A 12465-nucleotide genomic window follows, 5' to 3' on the forward strand; every position below is an offset into this window, starting at 1 on the left:
AGGGTGGCTCTGAAGTTTCCAGCTAAGTACGATCTGGGATTCCAAAATTCAGGGGATCTTCTGAAAATCAGAGTCATTCCCCGATTCGTCACCCGACTCCTCCATGTTGCCACTCGTGGAACTATTACATGAATGTCAACCAGCTTCAGTCAGTTAATTGTCATGCGCGTCATCCCAACTCGCCGCGCACCGTGAAGGCAATCTTCCCGTCGGTCTTCTGTTGGTCCCACAGCCGCAACCAAGCGCCCGCTGCCGGCTGGAGCTACATTACCGCGGAGGGCGCAGCTATGGTGTCGATCCTCCGGTGCTACGAATGGTTCGTGGAGGCTATGGACGAGCTAAGGACGCGCGAGCTGGAGCAGCAGATGAGCGGCGTTGAGATTGAGGACGAGGGTACTGAGACGAACGCCGAGGACGATGAGACGAAGGAGAATTAACACCCGCGAAGCAGGTTAGCGGTACGCTAGGGGACATCTTGTAAGTACCCTAATATACTTAGTCGCTCCAGATCACGTCGGCGTCGTCTTCGGTACACAGAGGCTTGAGTTGCGGTCTTAAATTGCAGGGTGAGAGGAAACACCACTTCAGCGGCATTTGAGCGTCAGGTTACGCTGATCCCTTCAACGACTTGAATCAGTCATAATCGCGCTCCCAATCAAGCAACGTTGATCTGACTAGGCATACAATCTAGCATACGGAGACTTGGTAAACCCCACATCTTGCAACAATGCCCGCTATAGAGCGGAGAAGACGACGTGGGCACGGCAAATGAAGCGGGGCGCGCGGAGAGGGGGCCATTGTGAGTCCAGATTGAGCGCCAGGGTGTTTGTCTTAATGGAGGGCTGCATCTGCCTCTGGGCCCCAGCAATAACTCAATAGTACTTTGGCGCCTTGCAGTGAGTTACTGGTTACTGTAGTAGTAGTAGTAGTAGTAGTAGTAGTAGTAGTAGTAGTAGTAAAACATGGCGGATCGGAACACTGGTTATTGTAGTATAAGAAATAGTACTGTCGATCCTGCTTTACTACTCGGTTGTGCTCTACAACTGTTTTTGTCATTTCGTTTTATGCTCGGTAACCGTGTGTAAAGAGTCTGTGATGACCATACTGTATCCATCCATGACCGCCGACTACATGCACCCCAACGTTCACGTGCTAGTGACGGGCGTCTCACTGCCTTCATGCTGCCGTGCGCAGCACCCGCCTCCAGGCACCACTTGCCTCACTCCACCTCCTCCATCTCGTCTACTACACGCCCAAATGTTGCGCGTCAACTCGCACGCGGGGCTGAGTTATGTTGCCTGGAAGTGCACGTCCTCTGGGCCCCTCTCCACCGCCCCCAACGCCGCTCAGCAGCCGAACAAGCTCCACTCGCAGTGGATTCCGCAGCGCCACGTAGCTGTGGTCCACCCTGCATCACCCGATGCCAACGCGGCATTGGGTCGCGGCCCCCACGACTCGAAATTCGAGGTTGACAACCCTCGCGTCGAGCTCTGGAGCTCGAAAGGTGGCTCCGTGGGCCGCTTCACTGTCGCCAAGCAGTGCATTCGACCGGGAGAGCGGGCGTTCCAAGCTTCTGCGTTCGCTGTGGTTGTTCGCCAGAGTTTGGCCCCTCGTCGGTGCCACTGGTGCTTCGCAGCGCTGCGCAAGAAGGCGCTTCAGTGCGGAGACTGCGAGTTCGCGAGGTACTGCTCCCGCGAGTGTCTGGCTGCAGACGCGGCGTTGCACGACTTCCAGTGCCCGGCACTGCGGGAGTTGAAGCGGCGAGGGGAGCGTGCAGGAGTGGGGGATGTCGAGACAGTGAGGTTGGCGCTGGCGGTGCTGAGCATGGAGGAGTTCGTGCGGAACCCACGGGCACTGGAGCTGTTGGCTGTTCACCGCCGTCGAGATGCTGATGAAGAGAAGGAGGTGAGGAGTGCCGTGGCTGTTATTGTCGAAATGACAGGGCGAGTTGTGGACCCGAAGCACGTGCAGCTTACATTGGAGCGCGTTCGCTGCGACGCGCACCCACTTTACCTCGACGGAGTCACGTGTGTGGGCACGGGAGTATTTCCCGAGGCAGCCATGGCATTGAATCACTCGTGCCTGCCCAATGTTGCTCCCAGTTTCGATCCGCGAACAAGAACGCTTGCTTTCCACGCTATTGCTGAAATTCCACGAGGGTGTGCCGTAGAGTGCGCCTACGTTGATCTGCTGCAGACGAGAAAGCGACGCCACTCACTGCTTGCGGCTGGGTTCGGCTTCGACTGCATATGCGGACGCTGCACGAATGAGGCGGCGGTATCCGGGAAGAAACAGAGTGCAGCAAACGAAGATGAGGAGGAAGACAAGGAAAAGCAGCTGATGGAGCAACTAATGATACTTGTGAACGCGAAAGATCGCGACGTGAAGCAACGGATTGCTCGACTAAAAGGGTATGATAATATTTTCAAGTGCAGTGATGAAACTCAATTCGCTTTCTACACCACAGAGATGCAGCTTGCACGGACTGCAGGCGACTGGGTCCGCGTTGTCAACGCTGCTGAAATATTGTTGGATATTTGGGCACGGTGCGGGCTACCTGACTGCTACCATACCACCGAGACGCTGCATTTACAACTCTGTTTGGCTGCCAAGCAAGCTGGGATGACTGGGAAGGCTCGAGTTTCAGCTGAACAAGTCGCGACAATTCGACGGGTCTGTGGATATGCGCACCCTGAGACCCCAATAGGTTGAAGTCGAAAGCGTGGGGGGCACATAACAATGTTGTCGAGGATGGTATGACAGCAACCTTGACAGGCTGCTCGTAGTTATTCCGGGTATTTCGTCGTCTCCATCGCGCCGACACTGTAACCCAAAGTGAAACAACCGCGCTGCAGCTTGCCGAGATGGGAAGTCCAGGCAGCAACGAAGACAACACCGGGCTGCACCGTGTCAATTCATCGCCCGAACGGAATCTTTTGCCCAAGTGGCCTCCGGATGCCACAGATGTAGAGAAGGAAGATGGTTGTGTCCCAGAAGCTGAAGCGCTGCGTGCGAGCAAGAAGCAGGGTTCTGTGCCACACCCGACAGGACGACAGATCGCGCTTGCGCTGTATCACTGGACAACCTGTATCTTCATCTCGGTACTGGTACTCTCGCAGTTCCTGGGTCTCTTTTGGAACAGCGTCACTTCCAAGGGTGGTGCCATCTACGGGAGTCACCCTGTGGCGGGGGGAATGAGCGAAATCACTGGCACCAACCATAAGCCGATCACCGATCGAGTATTAGCTTGCGTCCTCGAGGGGCGCTACTACAAGCCTGTGCTGCTCAACGATGTGCTTGGTACGACGGGTGTCACATCCATTCCAGCGTCGACACAGGCGCAAGGCTACCGGGTTGTACGCCATGAGGGGGCTACGCTGAGCGACGCTACTTATGCCACCTATATGGGCACGTGCTCTCTCATGTCCACTACACTGGACATGATATTGGACACCTGCGATAACGAGCTGGGCTACCATGTCACCAGAGATGCGTTGCGGGTCGTCGTGGACGGCGAGAAGGCAGCAGGCAGCAGCAGTGATACGGTGTATTTGATCGAGGACTCGTTACCGGTGCTAGTGATGCCTTTCTGGGACAACGCACCTTTTGCTCGCTACGCTGTGCCCGGGTCAGATGGATCGGCGTGTATATTTCGTCTCACCGGGAAATACATCGACTCCAGTTTGGCGAATGGGTTCCCCGCAATGCTGGCGGTTAACAGTTGTGAGACTGGGCTACGTTGTATTTGGTGGACAATTCCTGCTGACGTTCGATGCCTGGGATGTCATCATGAACACGGCGGTGCTACATCGAGTGTACCACCTGTGGAACTATCGAGTGGTGCTCTTCCCTCTTCGCCAACGGGATGGTTACGCTGCCGTTAGCGATAAACCGGTGGTGTGCCGCCTCGATGATGCTCGACTGGACCTCATACCGTTCTGGGATATTGCTGCCCAGCCTGTCAAGTGCTAACAAAAGGAAGCAAAACACGAAGGTGGGGATCAAATAGTGTACTGGGTCATTAATTCTTACAGAGATTAATAGCTTCTACTCACGTCACTACCACAAATCTTCATCAAGGTGTGAACAACGTGTTTAGTGTTGTTGTGCCAGGTCCAGGTGTGCTGCGAAGAGATGATACGTTGGACGGGAGCGAAGCTAGGGACGACGCACAAATACTGGTGCCGTTGATGAGCTTGCGTAGCGTGTGCTGCACTTCGATTGCAGGCGGACGTTGACTCGGCGAAAAGCTGAGGCAGCGCATCACGAGTTCCTGAATCTGCACGGGGCAGTCCATCGACAGTGTCGGACGAATGGAACCTGAGCTCACGAGCAACGCAAGTTGGCTTTGCTCATCCATACCGTCATCCATGTCCACACCCGATGCAAACGGCAGCTCACACGTGTCGAGCTCCGTAAGAAGCACACCGAGCGCATAGACGTCGGACTGTTCGCTTCTAGGTTCACCGCGCAGCAGCTCTGGGGCCAACCATGCAACTGAGAAATCCCCTTTCGAGTACATGGCCTGGGTGCCTACAGCTCGTCGAACACCAAAAGCGCAGAGCTTGGCATCACCCGATTCGGACAACAACACTCGCTGAGCCTTGAGCTGTGGAGGGTGCAACGACGAGTTTACACCTGCTGGTCGGGAGTGCAGATACACCAGTGCATCCACCACGTCCAGCGCGAGGTGAGCTTTAGTTTTCGGTACCGATATTGAATGAAACCAGCCGAAGTCGTGTACATTGCGCGGTCGCAACGTCAGTAGCGTGCGCAGGTCTCCATTAGGCATGTACTCGGTCACTGCGGACGGTTGCGAAGCCTGTCTAACCATCTCAGAAGGCGAGGAAGGCGAGTCCAGGTCGTACACACACTGTGTGGGGTCGAAGAAGCCCACGAACGCCACGATGCGTGGGTGCAGGAGCGAAGCACTGAGCGAAATGTCGGCCATGAAAGCCTGGCGATAGGTCTGCTGCTCCGAAAGCTCCGGAAGCAGTCGTCTCACGACCACTTGGCGATGAGCTTGGCCCTCAATCCTCAGAGTGGCTCGGAAAGTCAAAGTGAAGCTGCCTTCATGCAGCAGCTCGCCGTCGACGACACATTGTGGCGGCAACCGGTTCTGCTCTAGCATCATCGCGTTGCAGGCCAGCTCGTCACCCGAGTCGCACTTCTCCAGCCAGTGATGCTGCGAGCCGCTGGCCACGGGTGACGACCCCGTGACGGCTGTCGTGGCACCGCTGGTGGAAGGCCGGCCGCCTCCGGTGCTGAGGTGGTCGAAGATCTCCATGGACGGCACGCTCGAAATGCGCGGCAAGTGCTGGAACCACCTGCCGCCGAAGGCCGAAGTGCCGGACGAGCGTCGACAGCCGTCGGCGACGATCGCCATGAGGTCGGGCGCCAGTACGCAGTCCACGTACTCGGTGCTCTGGCTGTGGCTGTCTCGGGGTCCGTTGAGCCGCTTGTGTCCTCGGCGCCGATACATCCACCAACCCCGAGCGCGAGCAGCAGCACCCCGCCACAGCGAGGGCGATGATTAACGTCGTCGAGTGCGATGACGAACTGCTCTTGTCCACGATTGACGACGACCTGGAAGAGCTCATTTGGGGCCAAGGCGAGATATCTCACTGGGGAGATCGGAACGTGAGGTGGGGGGGGGTCTCTACTACCGCGTAGTGCTCGTCAGGCGGAAAATAAGTCCTCGTCTCCTAGAGCGAACACGCGAATGCGACGCTCGCTCGCTCGCTCGCCGCTAAAGGCGATTCAGTAGCAGCGAGGGCAAGGGCAATGCGGCCGACGTCTCTGCCGGGCATAGCGCCTCGATTTGTATGGGGCGAGGCCATTGACCCCAAACGCGGCGGGAGCACCAGCTGGCCCAGCCTGACGCGCATTTACGGTTTCCCTCTGGCCACGGGCGGTAAACCTGCGGCGTTGACTCATGGACATCAAGCTGATACGGTAACCCCATGGGCCTACCTAATGCAGGTGCGCGGAGCCCGCGGCTGCCAGGTTGGCGCTCTATTTGGCGCCGTGGGGAACATGAACGCAAGGCCCGAGCCTCCCATCCGAGCGCGCGTGCTTGGCCGCCGACAGACAGCAGCAAAACCCGGATAGGCCGGGAACCGGCATGGCGGATGCCCGTGTGCCCACATGTATAGACAACGACAGTCTGTTCATGCCGGCACTGCAGTGCGGAGTTCGAGCGGCAAAGCTGAAGCAGCTTCAGCCAGGAGGAGGACCATTGACGAAGCGCCGGAACGTCCGATACGCCAACATGGTAATCGCCGCTGCGGGTGCAACTGTGCTCCGCATCGTCACATGTTTTGCTACATTCCGCTGTAACTTAGTTGCTTCAATATACGTTGGCTCAAGACTTGAGCCCTCCTTCCTGGCTCGCCGCGGGGCATGCGGCTTGTGAACTTCAAAGCCAAAATGAGGCTTTGGACAAGTCGCATCCCATGAGAGAAACACGGGGTTGCCGAACACGGCGATCGACTTGCTGTCGACGAATGGATTTTGCGAGTCGCCGCGTCTCGGAAGCAACACTGCAGCACCGGACTCCTGGGCTACGCGATGTACGAGCTCAGCTAGCGCATTGGAGACTCACCGCACATTGTGTAGACGCCGGACATAATTTCCCGCGGCGCATGGCACCAGCGGACAACCACCTCGACGCCGCCTGCGCCTGGTGAAATGGGCATGCACCAACCGGATTCAACGCTGATCCATGTCCCCAGCGACAAGTGCAGCGCCAGAAGTCCGCACTGGGATTTCTGCCGCGCAGGAAATCCGTGCCAAGAATCGCTTCGTTGAAGTGTCCCGCCTTCCGTCTACAACATGCAGCGTCGCAGCGCACGACGGCGACGCTGACGGATGAGTGCACCGCCGAGCCGGCGACGTGTTCCCTCCCATCCAGTTGATAGACGTACGGCGTGGCGCGCGGGGCGGCACTGCTGGCAGCGCGGCGTAATGGGGGCGCGCCATTACACCAACAACTCGTCGGTGCGACATCCTCGCCATGGCGAGGAGCTCTGCGCGCAACATGGCCACCGGCCCAGCAGCGAGATGCCCCTGCGCCACCCAAAACCCCGAGCGCGAGCAGAGCCGGCTCCGCGCGGCGCTGCCGGCCATCCGATGCTGCGTGAATGCGAACGGCGGCGCGCATTCACGTTGATAGGATGACCTACAACACGCGAGTCATCCGGTCGTGGCCTCCGATTGACGAACCGCTCTATGAAACTGAGCGCTCGCCACCACCCGATCCAGCGTGTCGCGCTTGAAAGGCAACTTGTGGTTGAACCTTCCACACTTGATACCTACAGACGGCGCTCATCTACGTTTTCGCGAGTTCACAACAAGTCGAAGGTGTACAGCACAGCACCAGTATACAGAGCCAAATCGCGCGTTCCAGCCGGACATAAGCACACGCGGGGTGTCCGCCTGCACAGACGCAGGTGAGACTGGCGAAATGGCCGCCACCCTCAAACGATGTCGGGCCAACGGCAACCACGGAACCTGACGCACGATGTGCTGCGGGCCGGGCTCTGCAAACTGCAGTGCGAGATTGCTCGGAATTGCACACAGCGCGTGGCGACCACCTGGCTGAGACTGCGAACCGCATATCGGCGCGGGCTCACTTGGTTTTTGTATCGGAGACGCATTCAGGTCCGGGATGGACCTGGTCTCGCGGACTAAACTCGCCCGGGATTGTCTGACCGTCATACTGAATGCTAGAGGATCCTCGCGCGCAGTGCGCCCCGGATATGCGACTGAAAACACGGGAATTCCCCAGCGCCCGGTCCGCATATGGGATTTCGTATGCAGGCGAGTTTACTCCGTGTCCGAACGATGAGTCTCACGCGACGGCCCTGGCGCAGCATTTCATTACGCGAGTTGCCGCCCGAGAGATAAGCGAGGGAGTGAGTTACTAGTATTATATAGTGAGCGAGCGATGGAGCACCTGGTGCACCGCTCGAGCGACGAGGAGGGCGCCGCGCGTGCGCCCGAGTTCCAGCTGATCCGCCGTAAGCGGCCGCGCACGCCCGAGAGCGGCGGCGAGTCGCCCTTCGCCTTCCCTGCGCGCGGCTCGCCCGAGAAGGCGCCGCGCCTCATGGTGCTGCCTGGTCTGGCCGAGCTGCTGGCCGCGCAGAAGCAGCGCAACGAGGGCGTCGCCGCCGACGCGCTGCTGGACGTGCTGTCGCGCGCGTCCTCGGCGGAGCAGGAGCAGCAGCAGCAGCAGAGCCAACAGCAGCAGCAGCAGGAGGAGGAGATCGAGGTGGAGGACAAGACGCCGTGGCCCTCGGCCAAGCAGTACTTCGACATCTTCTCGGTGCCCAAGAGCGAGCTCAAGATCCCGGTCTACGACCTCGGCGTGGATCCGCGCGGCGTGCCGCTGCACCCGGAGTTCATCTACAGCCAGCCTGTGTCCTGCATGTACTTCCTCAAGTGCTCGCGGCTGCTGGGCAAGGGCTCGTTCGGCTTCCCGCGCAAGAAAAAGTCGGCGGGCGAGACCACGCCCACTGTGACCCCCACGGCCAAGAAGCCCGCGGGCAAGGCCGGCAAGAAGGAGTCGAGCAAGGACTTCGAGTGGCGCAAGATGAGCTTCGTCACGGGCTTGCCCAAGAAGCAGCCCATCGTGCGCTACATCACGGCCACGTGCTACAGCCGCGCCACCGATGTCGCCGCCAAGAAGAAGGTATTCCGCATGCACGCCGTCATGCTCGCCGACGAGGCGGGCACGGGGGAACAGGGCGAGTACGTCCTCGTGCACATCCGTGCCGGAGGCAGCAAGCGCGTTGGACTGCGTGCCAGCTTGGCGGACGCGGAGACGCAGCAGGCCCCGGCGTCGCCCGGCGCGCACGGCACGCCGACCGCCAAGCAGAACGCCGATCTGCTGTGTATGCGCCGCCCCGTGTCGCCCACCAGCGTCGCCGTGTCCTCGTACTCGAGCTCGACGGCCTCGACCTCCCCACGCAACAAGAAGCTCCTGCACGCGGAGTTCGCATCCGCTCAGGGCCAGAGCTCGGACCACCTGGCGAGAGTGCTGAGTGGCTCGCCGGGCTTCCCCATGGACACGATGCCCTCCATGACTCGACACCCGCTCTTCACCGCCGCGGAGGACCCGAAGGTGGACTCGGCGCGTCAGGCGCTGCGCAACATGATCCTCAAGTCGTGCACGTCGCGCGACGAGATGGCAAAGTACGTCATGGGTCTCCAGGAAGAGCTCGCGGCACTGCAAAACCAGTAAGCTTAGGACGCAAGCGAAGAACTTGCGCTGCAGATTAGGAATTTTTAGTTGTAATAGCTGTCCACCCCCATAATTCAGGGAGCAATATTATAGCCTTGCATCGTCCACCATTGTTGCTTCTGCACGTGCCCGTGACCAAAGATTTTATCATTAAAGTGAGTCAGACCTTCACCAGACCTTGAACACGGCGCGCGACTAGCAAAGCGGAACTACAGATGCTGATCAACTTGATTACCATTAGCTGGTGACCTGGAATGCTTTCCGCGATCGGTTCGTCGCGGTCGGAAAGCGCGCAAATGTACATTTGCGAATTGATTGTGCTTGGTTATTCGCTTGTCACTCACGACGAACTAACTCTAGCTCCCGGGTTGCAGCAAGCGGCGACGCGCAACGTAGCGTATCGCTGCGTCAACACGCGTTTTCGCGTATGCGGTCCGTTCGAGCTGGATCAAGTTCTGCTTCAGCTCGCCGACCTGCTTGTCGACACTCACTACCCACCGATAGAGCTTAGAGTAGAAAACGATTTTGCAGATGAGTGCGAGCTCCTCCACTCGTCTCTGAGGTTCGATGTCGACGCAGAGCGTACCTCTGACTCTGATGGGACCGAGAGCATATTAGACGAGGAGCTCAACTGATTACATTTTTGTTAATACAAACCATTACACCTCTGTCCTAGCTTCTTCCCTCGCGGCGCTCCCTGTGCATCTTGAGCACCCTTCGCGCCACGGAGGCCCGTGTATTAATCGTGCCCCTGTTGAGGTTCGTCGTGTCTGCAATCGTCTCGCTGCCGAGTTTGCCCAAGACTCCGTACTGGACGAACCAAAGCAGCATCTCCGAATTCCAGTCGGGAACTCGTTGTTGAGGCGCAAGGTTGATGGCCCGCCTCCGCTCCGCTTCCGGCAAACGGCGCTCGTCCTGCTGCGCGAGCATGTCCATCTGCGTGGGAGTCAAACGAGATTCTCTCCTTGGGTCGCTCCTTAAGACCCACTCTCCTTGGGCCGTGTACGTGCCAGCGCCACGACCAAGGTCGACGTCTTCGAGCGCGGGCGTGGCCGAACCGGGCACCAATGACGCAAGCACACTTCCCATATTGGCGAGCGGCTTGGACGACGAAGTCTGGCGGTTCTCTCCTCGATCGCGGTCGTCGGCGGCTCGGCTCTTCGGTTGCGGGTAGCTGCTTGGATGCTGAGGGTGAGGGTGCTTGCTCTTCTCGGCGCAGATTCGAGAGTGGCGGGCTCTTTCACGATCGCGGGTGGCTCGATCGCCGTGTAGATCCCATTCTTAGTGATCTTGATGTCTCGGCGCGTGGTGGCGATCGGCTCGCTCAGCTGCTCGGTCTCCTCAGGCCAGGATGGAAAAAAAAAAAATGGAAGGATTTTTTCGAAATAAAAATAGCAAATTTTTTTATTTCATTGTTATGATTTTTTTTTACCATTTTTATACATCAAACCGGATCACTGGCAGCCCCGTATAACACAGTAGCTTCCCGAATACTGGCCTCATCGCCACACGGACCTCCGCCACCTTTGAAGCTGATGTACATGTATCCCTGCGCCAGCAACCCACCCCCGACCATGCCGACCAAGATTAAGACCCCCGAGGAGTTCAACGCCGCCATCGGCGAGAAGCAGCTAGCCACCGTGCAGTTCTCGACGCCGTGGTGCGGCTGCAAGATGGTGGCCCCCAAGGTGGCGCAGCTGACGGAGAACGAGTGCCTGGCCGTGAAGTTCCTAAACGTGAGCACCGAGGAGCTGGAGAACTTCTGCAAGGAGATTGACGTTGACACCTTCCCCGCCTTCCGTGTGTACAAGGACGGCGATCGTATGTGAGCTCCAAGTTCGAGAAGGTGGAGGCCCTTATCCGCGAGAACGCCAAGTAGGCAGTGTCGGCTGGCACCTGAGGAACCGTCAATCAACCCCATGCATGTCCAAGCGTCAACCAACCTGGGACACGCAAGGCAAGTACGGCAGCAGCTCACCTTTGTTCTCCTTGGCAGTGCACGGCAGAGAGCAGCGACTCGGAGAGCGAGTACGAGATCGTACACCCGGAGTACGACGCCACCCAGGAGATCCTGAGTGACAGCGAGTTCTTCCGCAAGTTCATGCTCGGCGCCGACCCGCCATTCGAGTCCGTGCTGCGCTTCTGTTGTAGCTTCCCGGTGCGCATGGCGCCAATTGTGTAGCGCTTCACGGACCTGCGCTTCATCTGGGTCACCAATATGGTGCAATCCTTCCTGGCTGGGGCAGCGTCGCGTACGCCACCTACGCGTGGCCCTCGAGGTCGGCACGTTCGTCAGCGCCGTCATGTCGGCGTGCAACGAGATCGTGCTGAAGTTCGTGCGCGGCGTGGCGCGCGTCGTCCGTAACCAACCGGGCGGAGAGGAACTGCTGGAGTGGCTCACCTTCGACGTGCTGAAGAATGGCAAGGCACCGACGGACGACCGGGAGATCAAGCTCATCAAGAACCTCGTGTTTATCAACCTCTGTGCCGTGGAGGTGCGCTTGCTGTGGAAGAATTTCCATGCATCAAGTTCTTGGCTCCGTTGACGGCCAGCACGGGCGTGGCCTTCGTTGTCACAGTGGAGTTCTGCTGCTTGTAGCTGCCAATTCGACGCGTGGGGCTGACCCTGCCAAGGATGTTTATGATGCGAATGGAGCAGCGCGCAGATGCGTGTGACGGATCGAGCGCGCCCGAGAACACAAGCAGCAGTTAGCGACAGCGGAGGTGAGTTGCGGTGCTACTTCGGGCAGAAGCTACAAAATGATGTAATTGCCCATGCTCATGTTGGCAAGTAGAGAGCTGCGACCTCAGCACCAGTTTAATTCATCGCAAGGCATTTACTTCTCGGTCATAAGTCTAGGTTATCGCCCGGTGCCAAACATATAACGAGCAACCCTACAATACATTTACCGTTTTTTGAAGTGAGATTCATTGCAGTCGTTTAGTGGTAATCCAACAAGACAATACCAAAGTTGGGCTAACAGGTTGTAAAAACAAATACATTCAATCGTCTTCCAGGTTCGTGAAATCCAGTCGGGTGCCGCTGGTGCTGTTGTTCGTGCCTTCAGCACTACTGTTTGTCACTACAGCATTACGGTTCGTGCCATTATCACTATCGCTCGTGAGCAACTCTGCTAGAGGTACCTTACGACCTCGTAAACCCTTCAGCACGAGGGGCTCTTGGGGGAATCGTTTGTCGTCGTGGTCAGGGAAAGAATGTC

General features: G+C 58.1%; 5 protein-coding genes across 7 annotated transcripts; 3 read left to right on the top strand and 2 right to left on the bottom strand.

The window, feature by feature from the left end:
• Positions 1-128: 128 nt before the first annotated feature.
• On the top strand, positions 129-437 carry IUM83_17901 (uncharacterized protein; the record flags this gene model as incomplete). The annotated part of the gene is made up of 1 exon (XM_067942869.1): positions 129-437. The coding sequence occupies one exon, from the start codon at positions 129-131 to the stop codon at positions 435-437; it is 309 nt and encodes a 102-aa protein (XP_067785737.1).
• Positions 438-1257: 820 nt separating this feature from the next.
• On the top strand, positions 1258-3972 carry IUM83_17902 (the record flags this gene model as incomplete). Of its 3 annotated transcripts, XM_067942871.1 has the most annotated exons (3): positions 1258-2411; positions 3143-3645; positions 3722-3972. In XM_067942871.1, the coding sequence occupies 3 exons, from the start codon at positions 1258-1260 to the stop codon at positions 3970-3972; spliced, it is 1908 nt and encodes a 635-aa protein (XP_067785799.1). The 3 variants fall into 3 exon arrangements, with proteins under 3 accessions (XP_067785799.1, XP_067785800.1, XP_067785798.1); XM_067942872.1 differs by lacking the exon at positions 1258-2411 and having other exon boundaries at positions 2865-3645; XM_067942870.1 differs by lacking the exons at positions 3143-3645; positions 3722-3972 and having other exon boundaries at positions 1258-2712.
• Positions 3973-4075: 103 nt separating this feature from the next.
• On the bottom strand, positions 4076-5482 carry IUM83_17903 (TKL protein kinase; the record flags this gene model as incomplete). The annotated part of the gene is made up of 1 exon (XM_067942873.1): positions 4076-5482. The coding sequence occupies one exon, from the start codon at positions 5480-5482 to the stop codon at positions 4076-4078; it is 1407 nt and encodes a 468-aa protein (XP_067785736.1).
• Positions 5483-7948: 2466 nt separating this feature from the next.
• On the top strand, positions 7949-9244 carry IUM83_17904 (uncharacterized protein; the record flags this gene model as incomplete). The annotated part of the gene is made up of 1 exon (XM_067942874.1): positions 7949-9244. The coding sequence occupies one exon, from the start codon at positions 7949-7951 to the stop codon at positions 9242-9244; it is 1296 nt and encodes a 431-aa protein (XP_067785797.1).
• Positions 9245-9916: 672 nt separating this feature from the next.
• IUM83_17905 (uncharacterized protein) lies at positions 9917-10333 on the bottom strand (the record flags this gene model as incomplete). Its single annotated transcript, XM_067942875.1, has 1 exon — positions 9917-10333. The coding sequence occupies one exon, from the start codon at positions 10331-10333 to the stop codon at positions 9917-9919; it is 417 nt and encodes a 138-aa protein (XP_067785796.1).
• Between the last annotated feature and the right edge of the window lie 2132 nt (positions 10334-12465).

Source organism: Phytophthora cinnamomi, assembly GCF_018691715.1.
Source record: "Phytophthora cinnamomi strain GKB4 chromosome Unknown Contig76, whole genome shotgun sequence".
In the NCBI taxonomy this organism is placed as follows: Eukaryota; Oomycota; class Peronosporomycetes; order Peronosporales; family Peronosporaceae; genus Phytophthora; species Phytophthora cinnamomi.